This window comes from Truncatella angustata, assembly GCF_020726525.1.
Source record: "Truncatella angustata strain MPI-SDFR-AT-0073 chromosome Unknown BKA67scaffold_5, whole genome shotgun sequence".
Taxonomy (NCBI): domain Eukaryota; kingdom Fungi; phylum Ascomycota; class Sordariomycetes; order Amphisphaeriales; family Sporocadaceae; genus Truncatella; species Truncatella angustata.
In genome coordinates this window covers 2,220,180-2,238,234 of record NW_025763385.1, presented here as the reverse complement: position 1 = coordinate 2,238,234, position 18,055 = coordinate 2,220,180, and the positions used below count along the sequence as shown (strand labels likewise).

The following is an 18,055-nucleotide window of genomic DNA, read 5'->3' as shown; positions in this document are numbered from 1 at the left end:
ACGGAGCACTCGTGGCAGATGCAGATGCGGTCTCGAGGCGGCAGTGCCCTCGTCGAAATGCAAGACCTCGTCCCAACTCGTCATACGGACCGGCTGACACCAAAGCGGAGTTGTGCTCCCTTGCTAGTAAACCCACCCCAGTCAATTGCTCTGCAAAAGCTCAGCAAAAGCTCATGCTCTGATGCTCTGATGCTCTTGACACCTCTAGCTTCCGACTTTCCTGGCTTTAGGTTGGCAAGGTGGGTGTGGGTAAGTTACTGATCTGTACATTGCAGCCGGGGTAAGGTATGCAGTTAGTTAGACTAGTTTGGTTTTGGCGACAGCATTTTGAGGGAGGTTTCTTTTGTTCCCTCCATCCCATCCCAGCATATGAGCGAACGGTGCTTCTAGCGACCTCGGGCTTATCCCAAACAAGTTTATTGGCGTGATGATCCGATGCAAATGCATGCTGTTGTTCAATTTCCAGTTTATCTAATTGCTCCGTACAGTACCTGTCAACTCGTTTCGTCCCTTAACTTGGATCAACAAACTTGACTTGATCCCCCCCCCAGATTTCTCCAGTAAGGCATCTCTCAGACTTTGCGGATAAGCGAGAGGGGGGTCCTGCGAGTCGTCTTGAGCTTCTGTTTTGGATACAGTCGAAGGTCGGCTTTGCCACTTCCCCAACTCGCGAACCCGTGATAGATGGTACTCCATTCTTGCATCATTCTTGGGGATTATTTCGGTGGCTTCAGGCATTGTCCAATTGATTGTGCATCTTTTTCTCCTACATACTGAGTTGTCATATCATTCATATCACCTCATGTTCCGTCCTCTTTCCCGCCAGCAACACCACTGCATAATTAATTACCGACGCCAATTAAATCGACAAAGTGTACATACCGGCCGGGGGCACGACAACAGCCCTGCGATCCAAGGATTATTACGACCGTCACTAGGTTAGTGGTATCACGACTAGTTACAGCATACGGTAGTAGCACATCCTTCTGCTGCATGGCGCCCTATTCGATCACTGTAGCCCGATCATTCCCCTCCGTCCCTCCCTCCTCCACGATTCAATGCATTCAACGGAGGGCAGTCGACGTTCACACCGCCGACGACCAGATCTGAATATCAATACTCTGGCTGCGACCCCCAAGTCCTCCTCGCAACAGAATAGGCGAGCCGCGACGCCCACAAGCCCACCCCAGCGAAAGCCGCCGATACCCTCCAGGAACAGACCCCCTGTGTCGAGCCGGGCGCTTAAAGTGCAACCACAATCCTCCGCAGCTTCGAGTAGTGGGCGAGATAGGGACAGAGACAGAGACAGGGACACAGACAGAGATCGCGACTTTGGGGAGTCATTCCTCGACAATGACACACCAACTGACACCATGGCGAACAAGGAGAACGAGCCCGGGCTTGGAATGGACTTTTCTATGAAATCGCCGGTCAACTACCGAGACTCGCACGACCTGTCGCTGCCAGCACGTCAGGTTACTCGAGACTCGCTCGTCACCAACATGCTCATGTCGTTGGACAAGTTTTCGCTGTCACAAATCGACACCCCGTCGACCCCAATGTCACCCTTTGACAATGACAACGAAGCCGCCTACGGCTCTTCCATGCCCATGGGTATGAGTGTGAGTATGGGCGGGGAGGAGGTGAGGACGATGTCGGGCATTTCGGGCCACGGCAATGCTCGTGCTGGGCGCGGCATGCATAGTAGCTCTTCTTACAATAATTTTCATGGGAACCAAAATGTCAACGGACATGGATACTCGTATAGCTCCGACCTAGAGGGGACGGACGACGCCGCTAGTCGTATTTCGAGTCAGTTCTCGCGTGGCCGGCGCAGTAATAGCAGCTCCGGCTTTCAGTCGAGTCTTGGCAGAATTAATAGCCTTAACATGCGCGAGACATCCTCGGGGTCCCAGCGCGCCAACACCGTGGGCCCTGGACCCGGAACTGGACCTGGATCTGGGACAAGCGGAGGGCGACCCTTACATTCCAGAGGCGGCAAGACCAGCAAGAGCAGCAGCACCAACAGTTTCGATCCTGGCTATGCACAGGTGTTGAGCAGCCAGCGCATCACACATGGAATCGGGAGGAGGTCTACCAGCTTCGATTACGGCCACTCCTCCAAGCCCGTGCATCACAGCATCAACAACAGCAGCAACGATAGAGACTGGAATATAGAGTTTTCCAACAACTCCCTATTCAACGGCGATTACGAAGTTGCCCCAACGCCAACCATTCCCGGGGGTCCTCGTCGGTCGGCTGCAGCTAAACTGACACCCGCCCCTCCGCCCCTGCCGAAAGACCACGACCACTCCGACCGCAAGAAGAGTCTCAAGTCACGGCCAGTGAGCCGCGCCCCGAGCCGCCCTCCCCCCTCGAAACCTCGACAGTACGACATGCCGCCGCATGCCCCAATTGCGGATCTCGACTCAGCGCCCGCTCCCAACGTAGGATACGAGAAATCAAAGACTCGAGACCCCCCGGCCGTGGCCCCGGCATCCGCACCACAAGCAAAAGAGCGGCCGGGGTTCTTCAGGAAGATATTTGGCGGATCGTCCAAGAATGTGTCAAGCGCCCTTGAGCCACCAAGCTCGACACCCGTTTCGGCAACATCAGCTGAAACTATCGAGCGTCAAAACTCCGGTAAAACATCACAGCACATTGCTTCCCAAATGAAAGCAACCTCGGCCCCGCCGTCGAGGGATTCACAGCACTCACAACCTCAGCATGTCATCCAGAAGAAGTCTTCATTCTTTAGGAGAAGGAAGAAGTCAATTGCCGAACCTCCACCGATGCCGCAACCGCCTGTGACCGTAGTCTCCCCGCCTGCACCTGCGCCTGCGCCTGCGCCCAAGGCGATGGACCTGGACCTCGAGCGCACCATGACCATGGCCATCGAGCCCTCACAACACAGCCCTGTCAGCAGTCTACGCCAGGTTATGAACCCCTTCCTGAGGGGCAGCAATCCCGCAACACCGAGTGGCCTTCTGCCGCCCAAATTCGAGAGGGAGTACGTCTCACCTGAGTATGATGTGGAAGACGATGGCGAGTACGAACGGAGGAGAAAGAGCCGCGGCTTTTCGCCCGAATATGATCCCAGCCCTAATGCCACCATCCGGACAGTCAAGTCGGTGTCTGCTCTTAACGTTCGGAACCGCGACTCTGCCATGGCGGGCAGCTCTAGGAGGTCTCGCAATCTGGAAAGTCCCAATAGGGAGCCTCCACAAGCGACGGACTCAAGGCCAGTGCTTACTCGCGACGCCACATCGTTCTTCGAGGACGGCAGTGACACTGACGGTGACAAGTCACTGAACCCACCAATCACGGAGCGATCGCCGGCGCGATCGCCCACCTTATTGAGCCCGGCCGATTCCAAGGGGCTTCCTGGTGGATTCCCCACACCGCCTAGCACGACTCCAAGGGATTCTCCGCGACCAACACCCACACCCGAGCTCAAGGACATCAATGAAGAATCCTCCTTCAAAGAGGCTACTTCACCCAGCTTGGTACTGCAGCACCATATCTCCAATGAAGAAGGGAAACACAGACCAGATAGTCTCGGGCTTCCCATCCAGACCCAGTTCACCAACAGTCCAGGCAAGCCTTCAGGTTCTAACAGGGAGATCTACCGGTCTCGCTCTGCCGCTACCCTTCCGAGTGTAAAGATCGACAGCCCCAAGATGACCGGATCACCCTTGGATGAGCCAGAAATTACTGTAGGCGAGCCAACCGAGGATGATTTATCAAAAGCCCGTCGTATCTTCGACGGCAATGAAGATTTCATACAAAGGGAACGAGCAGCAGCTTGGATGGGCGAGGAAGGGCTCGTTCGCCAACGGACGCTCCGTGCCTACATAGAGCTATACGACTTCAACGAGAAGAGCGTTCTGACCGGTCTACGTGAGATATGCGACAGACTTATCCTGCGTGCCGAAACTCAACAAATTGATCGTATCTTGGTCGCTTTTTCTAATCGTTGGTGTGAATGCAATCCTAATCACGGTTTCAAGGCTATGGGTAAGTTAATTGCCAACAACATTCAAAATGCTTATCCGCTGACTTTGTCCAGATGTGATACATACCATGTGCTATTCCATCATGCTGCTGAATACCGATCTTCACATGGCAGACATTGAGCAGAAGATGACTCGCAGTCAGTTCGTTAAGAACACCATGACCACCGTGAAGGCGGCACTGGCTGATACGGATCCGGATGCGTTCGAAAGGCCTAGCATTCTCCCGGGCAAGAATGGCTTACTGAGCCCCTCAGAAACCGAGTCGCCGGCCCCCGAGCAAGAACGAAAGAATTGGCGGCAATCCTTCATCCCACCGAGGTCTGACTCCCGGCTCGGTGATTGCGGTGATGTGGAGCATGATAGCTGTGGCCCTCTGGTGAAGTCACTGTTTCACGGCAATATGCGACAATGGGAGGCTCAGATGGAACTTGTGCTGAAAGACATCTATAACTCAATCCGCGATGATAGCTTACCCCTGTTCGGTGGCGCCCCTGAGGCCCCACGGCCGCACCAACAAGGTGGTTTGTCTGTCATGAATATGCTAAAGCGCACCCCAAGTGTTCTCAGCAAGGCTCCTTCGGAATCTGCATCCATGACAAGAGGTCGCATGGATGGCCAAAATGGCGGAAGATGGAGCTCGAAGAGTCGGTCACGCCCTCGAATCGGTACTGCTGGTGGCTTCTCGTCAAGCCGTACCAGCTTCGAAGACGGCAATTCTATGTGGAGTCCGACGGTATCCTCCGCTACATGGAGTCGCTACTCGCTGGGTAGGACCCAGACATCTCCGTCCATGGACTCGTTGGGCTCGCATTTCTTGAGGGGCGACTACCAGCAGTCAATCGGTTTTGCGAATGCTCTCTCTCAAGCCATCATCCGCGAGGATCACCAGCTTGAGACCACGCGATCTGTTGTAAGTGACGAGATCAACGGTGCTGCCCTCCTCGATGACGAGTCGCTTGAGTTGATGGGTCCACCATGGGTCAAGGAGGGAATTGTTATTCACAAGCACCACCTCGATGGCATAGACAAGAAGGCTAAAGACCGCAATTGGAGCGAGGTTTTTGTTGTCATACAGAAAGGTCAAATGAGCCTCTTCTCCTTTTCTACCAAGTCGATGCGGCATAAGGCACGCTCGGGACGCAAGCAGGCACCTGGGGCTGTTGTAGGTGGCGGCAACTGGCAAGACAATGCTACTAATATGGGCACCTTCTCGCTGCGTCAAACATTGGCATCCGCGCTTCCTCCCCCTGGATATTCCAAGACTCGGCCGAATGTGTGGGCTCTGAGTCTACCCACAGGAGCCGTACATCTCTTCCAAGTTGGCACACCTGAAATTAGCAAGGAGTTTGTGCTTACAGTCAACTATTGGTCCGCACGCCTCTCAACTCATCCACTCGTTGGTGGTATCTCGAATATCGAGTACGGATGGAGCGATGCATGTATAAACAACGCACTCGTGACAGCCATCGCAAATGACAACCCCCTCCCTCCACGACCGGGATCTGCGGCGGCTGGCCGAACATCTATGCACAGCCGCACTCGCAGCCGCCAGAGCAGCTTACGATCTAGTTTTGAAATGGGAGGATCTGGCCCGCAGACAAAATTACCCGGTGATCGTATCCACATTGCCGAGTGGACACCACCTGCACAATCGATGCGACCCTCAAACTTCTCCGAAGGAGAACAGCTAGAGACCCTTCTGCACTACGTCAAGGGCATTGAAGAAGAACTACAGAAACATAATCAGCTCCGCTCGCCAATGCTGCTGGCCTTTACGCCTAGGGGCAACAACGCCACAAAAGCAATGGCAAACTGGGAAAAGAAGTCTGCATATCTCCTCAGGGAGATCGTCAAGTTTACAACATACGTGGACTGTCTTCAATTCGCGGACACAAGACGCAAAGAGATTTATGACGAACGGGAGGTTGCTAGACGAGCGGCAAGAGGCGAAAACGAGGATGACGACGAGATCCATGATGGCAACGACGACACCATCAGATCATAATAAGCCGACAAAGGCCCGACCTTTACGTTTCTGACCGTGTCTTTTTTTTTTAACGATATATATTATTTTTAGAGCCCATTCGGCATTCCGCTCTATTTCCGAGCATTTACTTCTATGGGGTACGAGAGGTGACAAAAAGAGACTGATGTGAGGAATGCCAGCATTGTTCTTGATACCCGGGATTGGCGCACTCAACTTCTCTGTCTTCTTTTCTTGGGTATGCATGTGTTGAGCGCGGTACTGTAGATCTAGAGATTACGTATATACGAAACATGACACCCCAAACCAAACATGCTGATCGTATGTATGACATGAAGGCTGATTGTCGGCATCAACCGCCAACCTCTCCATCACTTCTTACTTTAAAATAATTTATATGAAAACATGTTTATTTCAATTCTTCGAAAATAGCATAAGTGATTCAAAATAAAATAAAACAGATTTCTTTCTAACATTTACATTGATAGCATTTACGCGAGGCCCTGCTGTCTCTTGGACGGCATGTCTTTGACAATGTCCTGCGTGAAGACGACCCTATTTGTGCACACTGGCTGCCACTCACAGGAGGGACAAGGTCTTTGTGGGAATATGCATTATTCCGTGGCAGTTTGTGAGCACCTCTTACGCGTGGATTTTTTGTAACCACTGCCCTCTCCTAATATTAACCAGCACAACTTGGCCACCAGGCAGCGGCATCGACCAAGCGGATGCTATGTAGTCATCTGTTTCTCGTCGGTTATATCCATGTTAACTTGCAAGCTGCACGTTGACGTGACGGGGGACTTGGATTGGGCTAAACGGCTCGGCTCTTCCCTCTAGGTGGCATCTTAATGAGAAAGCAAATCATTCCAGGAAAAGTTGGGAGCTAGTAAATGGCTATGGTTAGTCAGGTAGTGCTCTTATTTCGTGCTAACCTTAGAGATTTGTTTTTTTGTTCTGCCCTGTGCTAATTGAAGCTTTCGTAGGTCCCCTAAGATAGCACTATTGACCACTTCTAAAGTGTGTCTCCATAGAAAACACCTATGAGAACTTACCGTGTGTGCCGAAATCTAGCTCCTTAATTTATGTCATTACCACCGGCATAAGATACCTGGTAAGCAACCTATTAGAGTTAATAAACAGTTATGCTTTTTATGTTACAAATCTCTGCAACAACATCCATTCAACTTCGCTATCGTAGCTCGCCAGTAGAAATTATGTCTTTATTGGATTCCACCAACGTATAGTGATTATAAGACTTATAAGCAGTGATGAAGCTCGCTCACTATCGAGTTGGTGTAGCGATTGAGAAAGCCACCAAACACAAGATCGAGCAAAAACTAGTGGCCAGTGCTTGCGACCAGTACCTCATTGTCACAATCGTTTATTTACGTCTCACGTATTTGGGTTTCGCTAGTGTGATTATGGCCAAAGGTTATCTTTACTGAGTTCACCCCTGTCAATCGCTAAAAGCTGATCGATTACCTCTTAGATGTCCTGAAGTCTAAGCCGAGATTCACCAATGTCATCTCCCACACTTCCCTCAACACTCAATAATCTAACAACCAAACTCAGACGAACAAAAGAGTACCAGCCTCAGTCATGGCATACGCTGACCCCTTCTTCCAACTCGACGACCAGAGCTTTGCTCTACAGCTTCAACTTGAAGAGATCGAAGCTCAGCGCCAGCTTCAATCCGGCAAATGGATTGAAGAAAATCCGCCGGATTTTGCATTAGCATTCGATGACTTTGAGGCCGAGTTGAAGAAGGCAATTGCTCTGGTCAAGGATCTGAAGTATGCTCACGACATTGCTAATGATGTTGGTCCTGACGTTGTGGCCATCCCAGGATCAAGGATCGAGGAGACGCAGTCTGTTCAAGATCGAGATTTCGCCCTAAGCTTGAACGAAGATGAAAATCTGCCAGATCAGCATGTCACCGATTCGCCTGTAGCACCGTTGCGGGCCCTTCGGCCCATTACGCCCACCGCCAGAGAGCTGTCCATGAACAACTGCCCCAGCTTGAAGTCGAATGCGATGTCTGTGGAGAGTCCGCTCATCCTCATGCCACAGTGCGTTTGGCATGCAGTGATATATATTGCAAACCGTGCCTCAAGTCCGTGTTCCTGCGTAGTGCCAAGGACGAAAGCCTTTACCCACCAAAATGCCATCGCCAACTAATCGATTTCTCAACCATCGAGGCAGACTTGTCAGTCGAAGAGTTGACCCTCTATCGAACCGCTGAGCTGGAGTTTACCAGCGAGAAAAGAGTCTACTGCTCTGACCCTGGGTGCGCCAAGTTTATTCCGATGGCGCAGCGAACCCCGGATTATGCTTCGTGTGAGGCCTGTAGTGCTAGAACTTGTATGCACTGTAAAGCACTCGCACATGCTGGGGCTTGTCCAGCAGACCAAGCAAGGCAGAGTCTTATTAGTCTGGCTGATGAGGAAGGCTGGAAACCCTGTTTTGGATGCGGTGAAATTGTGTTTCGGTATGAGGGTTGTGACCACATGACGTGAGTGATACCTACTGCCATCCGTCGTGCAAGGAAAGACTGATCCACATTACAGTTGTAGATGCGGCGCCGAGTTCTGCTACAGATGTGGCGTCAAGTGGAAAGAATGCCATTGTAGCGACTGGGTGCCGGAACTACTCAATCGAAGAGCTCAGCAGGTAGTAGACAGAGAGGCTCTACAGCCCTTGGAACCTGCTATCCGTCAACAGCGCGTCGCAACTATGGTGCGGGAGCTACAAGAAAACCATGAGTGCAACCACAGTGGGAAGTTCACTAAACTTGAGGGATCGCGCCGCGGCAAGGTCTGCGAGATGTGTGGCGCGAGGCATCGCAAGTACATCCTGTCTTGCAGACGTTGTCACATGCTGGCCTGCGAAGACTGTCGACGCCACAGACTATAGGCCGTTGAACCCGTCGTTATCTAGGATACTCCTCCTTTTTCGAATCGTGCCTCCTCCTTGCAACTGGACAAGCTTGTACAGTAGCAAGTAAGTGCAGCAACAATATACGCAGCCAAGTTCCTCAGATACGTCCAGTTGCCTCTAATGAATGCCTCAGGTATCTACCTGGGTAACCACACTGCGTAACATCCAGTGGAGCACAGGTCAGCTCTGCTCGTCACCCCACACTTACATCACACTCATCAATATACTACTATTGATCATCATCTGTGAAATGCCTATCAGTTTCTTCCCGTCTCTTGATCTTAGGTTCTACATCTCTAACCTCTGATTCCTGAAATGTTCCCCTCAAATCTCAAGAGCACATTACATTTGAATCCTCCCACGCTGCTGTTTTTTGCAAGGAGCCAATGCTCTCAGGGTGGGTTTCCCACCTAGAACCACTATATGATAATGTCAAAGTGACTGCATGGCTCGAATACTTTCCGATATCTTCTCCCAGGGGTTCACCTACAGGCTAGCCTAATATCGTCGCGTACTAGTCAGCAGGACTCCCGACAGTGTGAACGCTGTCACCAGCAAGGCCTACAGTCACGGCGCCCGTTGGCCAGTAGACCGTCAGTTTAGAGCTAGGTCTCGCGAGGAGCTCACAATAACTCTGAGCACTAATTCGCACCATGGTGAGCGGAGGGGGTTCCAATAGATTAGTGCCGCATATGAATTAGAGTTTTGCAGCCCGACTCAGAAGTTCAGACATCGCGGAGGGCCAAGCTTGGGTCCTGTCTAGTGGCCCACACCATTTCATGTATTTACTGAATCCCTGGATCATGTCAAGAAAGATCGATTTCTGCAAAGGGGGCTATTAAATCATTTCCCACCGATGATTCAAAAGCGCGAGGGCCGCGAGTATCTTGTACACGTCAAGCATAGTCTCGGTAGTCCCGATCGAAATCTTGCTTTGGAAGGCCTTTTGTTCATTAATGACTGCAGTAACCACAAAGCTCCAGTCGTGGCCCTGGATGATGATTCCGGGGTCCTCGTGTTCCAGTGGGGACGCTGCTACTGCTGGCACTGGTGTTAATGTCGGGGGAAACGACGGAAGCGACGCCAATCTGGAAGCATCGGGGGGTTGAGGTTCACCAAGCCGGATAGACACCGCAACTGTGCCGTCTGCCAGTTCCCGATTTGTAGGGTCACTATATTCTATGAGCGTTTCGTTTCAACTAGTATGGTGATGGGAAGGCCAGCCTAAGGCGCATAGCTCATGTGGTTGTTAGACTAGTCCGGTGGTTGACGAAGGAGCTGGTCCACAGCTTTTGTTGTGGCAGCGACAACATCGGCGGCTCTTAATGGATCCACAAAGAGACAGAAGTCCACCATCTTATGGAGTACTCTGCTCGGTCGATAGCCCAATGATGACTTGGCTGCGGTCCAAGGCATGAAATCAGTCAAGCGCCGACGGCATTGGGGACGACAGACAGCCTACAGGATGTGGTGGTGCATCTCCATACTCCATGATGCCTCTTCCTCAATTCCTATCTCGCACAAGTTTACGCGATCGACAATACGTTAGAATACATTCACTACTCTAATATGAATAGGCAGTGCGTTCCCTATTTTTACCATGTACGCTACCCCTACATCTTCCAACTCTACAACTCTGCACAGTCAATGGGTCACGTGTCGAACTGGACCGCAATCTGGTTCTGCAAAATATCACGGCCGGCAGTCGATAGATGCAATCACTCGTTCATTATACGGGACTAATCATGCCCGACTTCTTCGACAACCATGATTCGGTTTATTTTGAGCTGTCACCTTGACCGTACGAACCCGTACTCGTTACTATTGTGTCACGCTCGTGCCTAATCTAGCTTACTCCTGTGACGTGAGTTTTTGTTCCATGTTCCATGTTCCATGTTGATTAATCTCTGCCCAGTGTTTTTATTCGTTCTCAACTTGGAAGCGGTAACAGTGCCTGTTTAGTTCATCGGGCATTTCCATGACGGGCAGGTCAAGCCTGCTTCTTGAGGGTATAAATTTGGGTCGAACAACAACACCGCTGATTTAGATGAAGGCCACACTGCGGTATGCCAAAAAACCATAGCGGACTGGGCCGAAAGGCTAGATCTGCCGAGTATTCTTTTGTAAGGTTAAATATGACTTCCGCAAGCGCGCCCGTCCTCATCGAACATTACCCGAACAGGTAATTCTCCTACACGCGTCCGAGGCGTTGTACTCGAAGGACGTTGAAAAAGTAGACGTTGTCCCCGGTCGCTGTCTGACAAGCTGTTCCTGTATGTTAGTAGACACTAAGCTCAGTCGAGCAAACCCAGACAATAACAGTAATGATAGAAATGGAACATGTGAATAGTTGTCACGAATGCGCAACAACGCCTTTCTTACCCGGAAGTCCTCGTGGCCCAGCGCTGTCAGCCGAATCGCCATTCGCATCTCTGCATTTACCGTAGGACAATGACCGCTTTGAATGCAAAGAGAGGCTCGGGGCTCGACCAACTGTGTTGGGTGGAGACCAATAGAAGTGCGTGCAGTTCAGCTCGCAGTTTTTCAAGTCTGGCCACTCTTAGCCGCATTGCAGGCCCACCGGCATGAATGTCAGCTGCAACAAATTGCAGCATGTGCATGGTACACGTACTTGACCGCACTAACTATAGTTAGTCTGTGCAGACGAAGGTTTTCAGCTTGCAACAGTTGTTTTCGTGGGTAAGCTATTCTGGGGTTTAACTCCGTCGGCAGATAATCGAAATAGGATTAGGGGGCGTCCAATGAGAAGACCGCGGAGATTTTCAGCTGTCAACATACTCGCCGCCCCACATGCTCTTCCGACTAACCAGTATTTTCCGAAATCTAGAACTCAATATACCAGGACAATTGTCTATCATACTCCAGCTTCGAGCTTCTTTCAGGAAGCCACCAGAAGGGACAAAGTTGTTTTCAGCATAGACACATGGACTATTGAAGTGGCGTCTACACTTTGCAGTCTGCGCTAAGGGACCAGCGATGACTTGCAGCTGCGGCGGGCTCGGAAAGGGCTTGTGCGGTCCCAACAAGCGCTTGTAGACAGGACCATTTATTCCGTTACTGAGTTCTGATGTTCATATAAATATCACATGCTTTCTGATAAGAGAACCTGGTTGTACCACACGGCAACCATCTCTCTTCCAGACAGAGTAATATCACCATGCGCTACTCACTCGCCGCAACTCTTCTGGGCGCCTCGGCCGTCACGGCCTTGCCCACTGCTCAAGGTGATCTGGAAGACCGAAACCTGAACAAACTAGTTTGTCTGGTTGTCGACTCAGTGGTTACTGCCCTGTCGCAAGCTGCATCTGCAACCCCATTCTGCTCTAGCTATTTGGGTATAAAGACGTCGACTGCGTATACAACCACAACTGCTACCAGCTACCTCACCAACACGATCACAAGTACCACTGGCACCAATACAGTCACTGCTGAGACATCGACGTATGTTAATTGAAGTTTTTCTCTCCTCTTTTCTTGTTCGCCTTTAGCGCCAAGATATTCTGATCTGGCCCTGCACCAGCACGTTTTTTTACCAGAAAAGAATTGTTGACTGACTATGACTTGCCGATAGCGTTCCAACAATCACGCTGGATACGGTCACCGCTCCCATATCCACATACACAGCAACCGCTGATGCTGTTACGGTGACTACATGCGTTGCTGATGCGGCGGAGAAACGTGGCATCAGAACAACGTCGACTTCAACTACGAAGTCCGGCATTCCTACACCTGATTGTCTCAAAAATCTCGCCACAACAGCTGTTTCGTTGGCGTGTTCTTGCTTAAATGTTCCTACTCCCACTAGTACAAGCACGATCATTTCAAGCGTTTACCCAACTACCTCAACAACCACGCTTGTTGCGGCGACAGCCACGACAACCCCACTAACAACACCATACTTTACTCCAACTTACACTCCTGTAAGTCGAAACGTATCATTTTGCATCCTTCTACATGACTAATAGTTTTCAAGAGCACGACTGTCACAATCACCCCTACGTCGACCGCTATCTACTGTCCAAGTCCTACGCCTGATCTTTCTTGCAACAACCAGGGTGCAGAGTTCGCCTACTACGTCTCACCATTCGGCGTGAACAGAGACGGAGTATATTCACAATTCGACCCTACCTACTTTAAGTCCATTAACCCGGTCGTCTCTGGCGTCGCTGGATCCGCTGGTGGCATCAGTGGGTCCTGCCCATACACGTCCTCGAGGTTCAGCTTTTATGGATACACCGAGAACTGCAACAACATTGCCCTTAACTACCGCGGTTACTTGTATGCTGGACAGACTGGCACCTTTACATTCGAGGTCTCCAGTGCAGACGACATCGTCTTGGTCTGGGCCGGCGCCGCCGCCTATTCTGGCTGGACCCGTGCCAACGCGCTCCTGGACGTGACATATCCTGAGATTGGTGCAGGCTCGGGTAATGGCGGCAGCATCGTCGGAACTTACGCTACGACCGCTGGCACCTACATTCCTCTTCGCATTCTGTTTAGCCAGGGCGACGGCCCCTTCGGTTTCAATGTCAAGGTCACCGCGCCTGACGGCACAGTCGTCCTGAGCGCGAGCAGCTCTACTAGCGACTATCTGGTCACACACTCTTGTGATGGGACCTCGGCACCGGCTTATGCATCGTATGGTGCTGAGCCTTAGAATGTCCATCACGGCTCCTGCGTCTCAACGGACTAGCGCAAGATTTTCCACGAATGTAATGAGCGAGTACAAGCTGGATGACATCGCCCCTTGGCTTGCGTGGGCGTTCAAGACGCACATACAATGAAAGAAATAATGTATAATGTTTTCCCAAGAAATTTTGTATTTGCCCTGTAAGCGTTCTGTGTGTTACTGTCAACATGAGTAAAATATGCCGCGACACGCCTGGCTGGGCTAGCATTAAAGCCTACAAGGATGCTGATCTAGTGGTTACCGTTTGTTCGTTGGATGAGGCCTTGCTCATTGAATTTGTATCTTTCCTCTTCAGCCTAAAAGTTCAGATGTGTTAGAAGCTTTTGGCAGACTAGACGCGAAGAACTTACCCAGTACTTGTTGAAACCTACACCCTCGCAGACATCCGAGTACGACAGGATCATAGGCGGAGCCCCTACTGTCATGCTCTTCTTGAGGGCCTCTAATGTTTCCCGAATGCTCTTGAGCTTCGCAGCGACCAGTGTCCAAGGATAAGCTACAGCGCAAAAGCCAAGTTGTGCAAGATCTTGGGCTGACAAGTTCTCAGTCTTTCCCCCTTCGATGACTGAACGTTGATTAGTGCCATATCTCCAATGTCGTGCATCTGTGCAACTTACTGTTGGCAAAGACCGGCATGTCGAGCTCCTTGACGCATCGGGCCATTGCCTCGCGATCCGGGAGAGCCTCAACAAAGACAGCATCAACTCCAATGCGCTTGAACTCCAAAGCCCTAGCCATGGCCTCGTCCCAGCCGTGAATAAGAGCGTCAGTACGTGCTAAGACGAAGATGTCGAGACCTTCATTTCGTGCATCACAGGCAGCCTGGATTCTAGCGAACGCCTCGCCTCTGGAGACCACTGCTTTCCCTTTTGTGTGTCCACAGCCTGTTACAGGATCAGTCCCTAAACCTATATATCTGCGTGGCTATCACTTACGTTTCGGCCAGGTTTGGTCCTCAATCATGATGCCTGCGGCTCCGGCCTGTGCGTAACTTTGTACTGTTCTTTTAACGTTCATCGGGCTTCCATAACCAGTGTCTCCATCCGCCATTACCGGGACGGTGGTCTGGCGACACGCTTCTTGAATCTTGTCACACATCTCTGCCATGGCAATATAGCCGGTGTCGGGGAGGCCGTAGGAGCTTGCGACTGGGTAGCCAGCAAGGAAGATCATTGGGAAGTTGGCTTCCTCGACCAATCGAGACGAGAGGCCATCGTAACTGCAGCAATGGGCGAGAATCTTGCTCGGGTCTTTCGAAGCCGCAAGCATCATGGTTCGGAGCCGCGAAGCCTGGATAGATGGGATCTTGCCGCGCACATTGGGAAGTGTTACATTGACATCTTCGTTCTGTCCAGATTTTCCTGGCTTGCGCAGGGGCGCTTGATCGAAGGCGAAGGGGTAAGGAACCGTGTTGACAATGGATTTGGACATGTTGATGGTGGTGATGTTATGACTTCAGATGATGAGGGCAAAGCTGATTCAGATGGGGATCACAGCTGGAGATGAAGAAGGCTAAGTTATCGAGTCTATGGCTTTTAGGGCTCAGGAGCACTTTTATGGACAAGCCTTCAATCTGTCAAAATATTTATTCCTATATCGGTGATCCTCCGGCCGGCGTTCTGGTGGTTCCGGATAGTGCTGGCAAGACACGGAAGCGCTATAGTGGATCTATTGTTGGGGTATTGCATTAGCTTGACTTGGGACCAGGGCGAGCTGCCGAAGATGGAATCTGGGGCCCCGTGGGGAAATGGAGTGTTGCAAGAGTCATGGCATATAAAATTGCCAATACTAGGTATCCTAGGAAGCCAGTAGAGCCTGACGCAAGGTTCAGTTTTGATGGTTCCTTGTCAAAGTTCAGCCCAGACAGAGCAGCAAGACCAAGCTAACCCACCCAATCCCTTCCAGCTACCTTCACATTCGTTGCTATATAGATACACGTTGAATCCTATGCATCGGAGAACCACTCACCAATTGTGACCACATACCGTCATACACGAGCAGCACTCAAAGCAAATTTCTCGGCAACAGTTGATACAATGATGGACTCCATCGATAACAAGCCAACATCACAAGAACTCGAGATGGCGATTGAACCCGATACTTCGAAAGCAGTCCTCCCAGCGATCATAGTGACCAATAAGCAGCAGGCACATATTCGAAGAAAGGTATGGTTGGCCTACTTGCGGCTTTGTATGAGCTGTGCTGACTTGGTGCTCTTCACGTATCCCAGTTTGATAGGCACATGCTTCCCGTTGTCTGCATCCTATACGTTCTTTCATACCTCGATCGCGGAAATATTGGAAATGCCAAGACTTCTGGCATGATGACGGACCTCAGTCTGTCTGATAACGACTGGGTTTGGATTCTGCAAACGTTCTACATCTGTTATGTGTTGTTTGAGTGGACACAACTGTTCTGGAAGATCCTTCCCGCACACATATATGTTGCGGTACTCTGTTTCCTGTAAGCAAGATACCCAAGCGCCTAGTTCAGACCGTGATCGACTCTGACAAAACGTAAAAAGATGGGGCACAGTGGCTATGGCGACTGGAGCCACCAAGAACCTCGGAGGTGTGATTGCTTGTCGAGCATTCCTAGGCATTTTTGAGGCAGCATTCGGTGCCGGAGCGCCTTACTTCTTGTCCCTATTCTATCAAAGACGAGAACTTGGAAAGCGGGTAGCTATTCTTACCGGCATGTCGCCCTTGGCCAACTGCTTCGCAGCAACCTTGGCTTATGGAATTCTCCACATTCAAGGATCAATCGAACCGTGGCGTCTCTTGTTTATCATAGGCAAGTTCATGGTATACTGCCCACGTTAAGAGCTAAGCTAACCATATATGTCATCTAGAGGGTGCGCCCACGGTTGCGTTCTCTTTCGTCGTGTATTTCTTCCTGCCAGACTCCCCAAGCTCTGCACGATTCCTTAGCGAAGAGGAGCAGGGCAACTCACTCACTCGACTCGAGACGGTTGATCGGACTTCCAAATCAAAAGTCAGCTGGTCTCAGATCACTGCTGGATTGACCGACTATCAGAACTACGTCCACACACTAATTCATTTCGGCTGCAATTATTCATTTGCAAGTCTTTCCAACTTCCTGCCGACGATAGTAAAAGATATGGGATACTCGTCGCTCAACACACAGGGCGTGATCGCGCCAGCGTACCTCACTGCCTTCATGTGCTGTGTGGGCGCTGCCTGGTTCTCGGACAAATATGGCAAACGAGGCTATGTGGTAGCTGGCTTCGCTTCGATTGGGACGGTCGGCTATCTACTCCTGGCTGTCATCCAAGACGGACGACATGTTGGAGTGAGATATGCAGCAATCTACCTTGCCTGCTGTGGGATGTTCCCTGCGCTGTCGATCAACATGACATGGCTTCTCAACAATCAGGGTGGAGATTCGAAGAGGGGTGCCGGTCTTGCTTTGCTTGCTACATTTGGACAATGTAGCTCCTTCGTTGGTAGCGCTTTGTTTCCATCAACAGACAGGTACGTTAACCTCTACCAGGAAGTGTGCCTTCACGTGCCTAACTTAGTAGTTTGCACTTGTTGTCTTCTTTGCTGACACTTTGTACTAGCCCATTCTACGTTCGAGGATGCGCCACAGGCTGCGCATTATCAGGCATGATTGTAATTCTCGCGCTAGGTTTACATTTCAAGTTGAAGAGCGAGAACCGAAAACGAGACCGACTGTACGGACCTGTTGATGCTAATACCGCCGTCGACGTCACTATTGGAGGGGACAAGAGTACCGCATTCCGATACCTTACCTGAGAGCTGTCGCTCGCGCAATTGGCTTGTCGATTCATACTGCGGGTAGGCGGGGGTTGCAAGACAAGGACATTCGTGTGACAGTAAATTATGTAAAGAGATTGTAACCTAGATAGCACCTTACAAAGTGTTGTAATTTTGAGCGCACCACCATGTCAACGACTGGGGGTTCAGTGGGTTACCCAGAAAACAAAATGTTGTGGCATAAACGTCTACGTCCCCTTCTTAGAGGGTGTTCTAGAAATGGGAAGTGCGTCTTACTACCTTACCTGCGATATTCGCTTCGACGCAAAATTGCAATGGGCCTTGAAATTAGACTCCGTCAACAGCTATCACTATTCACTGCATCTAATTACATTGCAGCCGTGACCGAGACGTCGTGATGCATGCGGCCAGGATATGTTAGGGATGCACTGTTGCATGTGTTTGAATTCAGCAACAAGTCCGGGGCCGCGCTTCAGTAAATTCTTACCCAACAGCCACTGACTTAGCAACTCGGGGGGTTGCTGTTCCACCGCTTGCCTGAGCTATCCGTCAATTGCCGGCCACCTGACGACCTGCCTCGTCAACTCTCCGGTCATATCCCCCGCATTGCAGTAACACCTTCGCATTGGAAAAAGCATATCCT

General features: G+C 50.8%; 5 protein-coding genes across 5 annotated transcripts; 4 read left to right on the top strand and 1 right to left on the bottom strand.

The window, feature by feature from the left end:
- The first annotated feature begins 898 nt into the window (after positions 1 to 898).
- BKA67DRAFT_310976 (uncharacterized protein) lies at positions 899 to 6,077 on the top strand. The gene is made up of 2 exons (XM_046096142.1): positions 899 to 4,017; positions 4,070 to 6,077. Exons 1-2 carry the CDS (start codon positions 1,059 to 1,061, stop codon positions 6,019 to 6,021), a joined length of 4,911 nt encoding a protein of 1,636 aa, XP_045957457.1. The 5' UTR covers positions 899 to 1,058; the 3' UTR covers positions 6,022 to 6,077.
- Positions 6,078 to 7,964: 1,887 nt separating this feature from the next.
- BKA67DRAFT_519161 (ariadne RING finger) lies at positions 7,965 to 8,916 on the top strand (the record flags this gene model as incomplete). Its single annotated transcript, XM_046098073.1, has 2 exons — positions 7,965 to 8,515; positions 8,571 to 8,916. Coding segments are annotated over 2 exons (897 nt in total), but the record flags the coding sequence as incomplete, so codon positions are not given.
- A 3,202-nt stretch (positions 8,917 to 12,118) lies between these two features.
- Positions 12,119 to 13,618, top strand: BKA67DRAFT_536872 (GLEYA domain-containing protein; the record flags this gene model as incomplete). The annotated part of the gene is made up of 3 exons (XM_046100225.1): positions 12,119 to 12,402; positions 12,533 to 12,881; positions 12,935 to 13,618. 3 exons carry the CDS (start codon positions 12,119 to 12,121, stop codon positions 13,616 to 13,618), a joined length of 1,317 nt encoding a protein of 438 aa, XP_045957455.1.
- A 263-nt stretch (positions 13,619 to 13,881) lies between these two features.
- Positions 13,882 to 15,082, bottom strand: BKA67DRAFT_519050 (Pyruvate/Phosphoenolpyruvate kinase-like domain-containing protein; the record flags this gene model as incomplete). The annotated part of the gene is made up of 4 exons (XM_046098060.1): positions 13,882 to 13,947; positions 14,002 to 14,216; positions 14,269 to 14,535; positions 14,587 to 15,082. 4 exons carry the CDS (start codon positions 15,080 to 15,082, stop codon positions 13,882 to 13,884), a joined length of 1,044 nt encoding a protein of 347 aa, XP_045957454.1.
- Positions 15,083 to 15,392: 310 nt separating this feature from the next.
- BKA67DRAFT_568783 (major facilitator superfamily domain-containing protein) lies at positions 15,393 to 17,675 on the top strand. The gene is made up of 5 exons (XM_046103055.1): positions 15,393 to 15,816; positions 15,882 to 16,114; positions 16,176 to 16,444; positions 16,503 to 17,145; positions 17,235 to 17,675. Exons 1-5 carry the CDS (start codon positions 15,688 to 15,690, stop codon positions 17,428 to 17,430), a joined length of 1,470 nt encoding a protein of 489 aa, XP_045957453.1. The 5' UTR covers positions 15,393 to 15,687; the 3' UTR covers positions 17,431 to 17,675.
- The last annotated feature ends 380 nt before the right edge of the window (positions 17,676 to 18,055 follow it).

Coding starts and splice junctions, on each gene's coding strand:
- BKA67DRAFT_568783 (XM_046103055.1), top strand. CDS start 15,688: ATGATGGACTCCATCGATAACAAGCCAACATCACAAGAACTCGAGATG. Junction 16,115..16,175: donor GTTGCGGTACTCTGTTTCCT/GTAAGCAAGATA, acceptor AAACGTAAAAAG/ATGGGGCACAGTGGCTATGG. Junction 16,445..16,502: donor GCGTCTCTTGTTTATCATAG/GCAAGTTCATGG, acceptor TATGTCATCTAG/AGGGTGCGCCCACGGTTGCG.
- BKA67DRAFT_310976 (XM_046096142.1), top strand. CDS start 1,059: ATGCATTCAACGGAGGGCAGTCGACGTTCACACCGCCGACGACCAGAT. Junction 4,018..4,069: donor TCACGGTTTCAAGGCTATGG/GTAAGTTAATTG, acceptor GACTTTGTCCAG/ATGTGATACATACCATGTGC.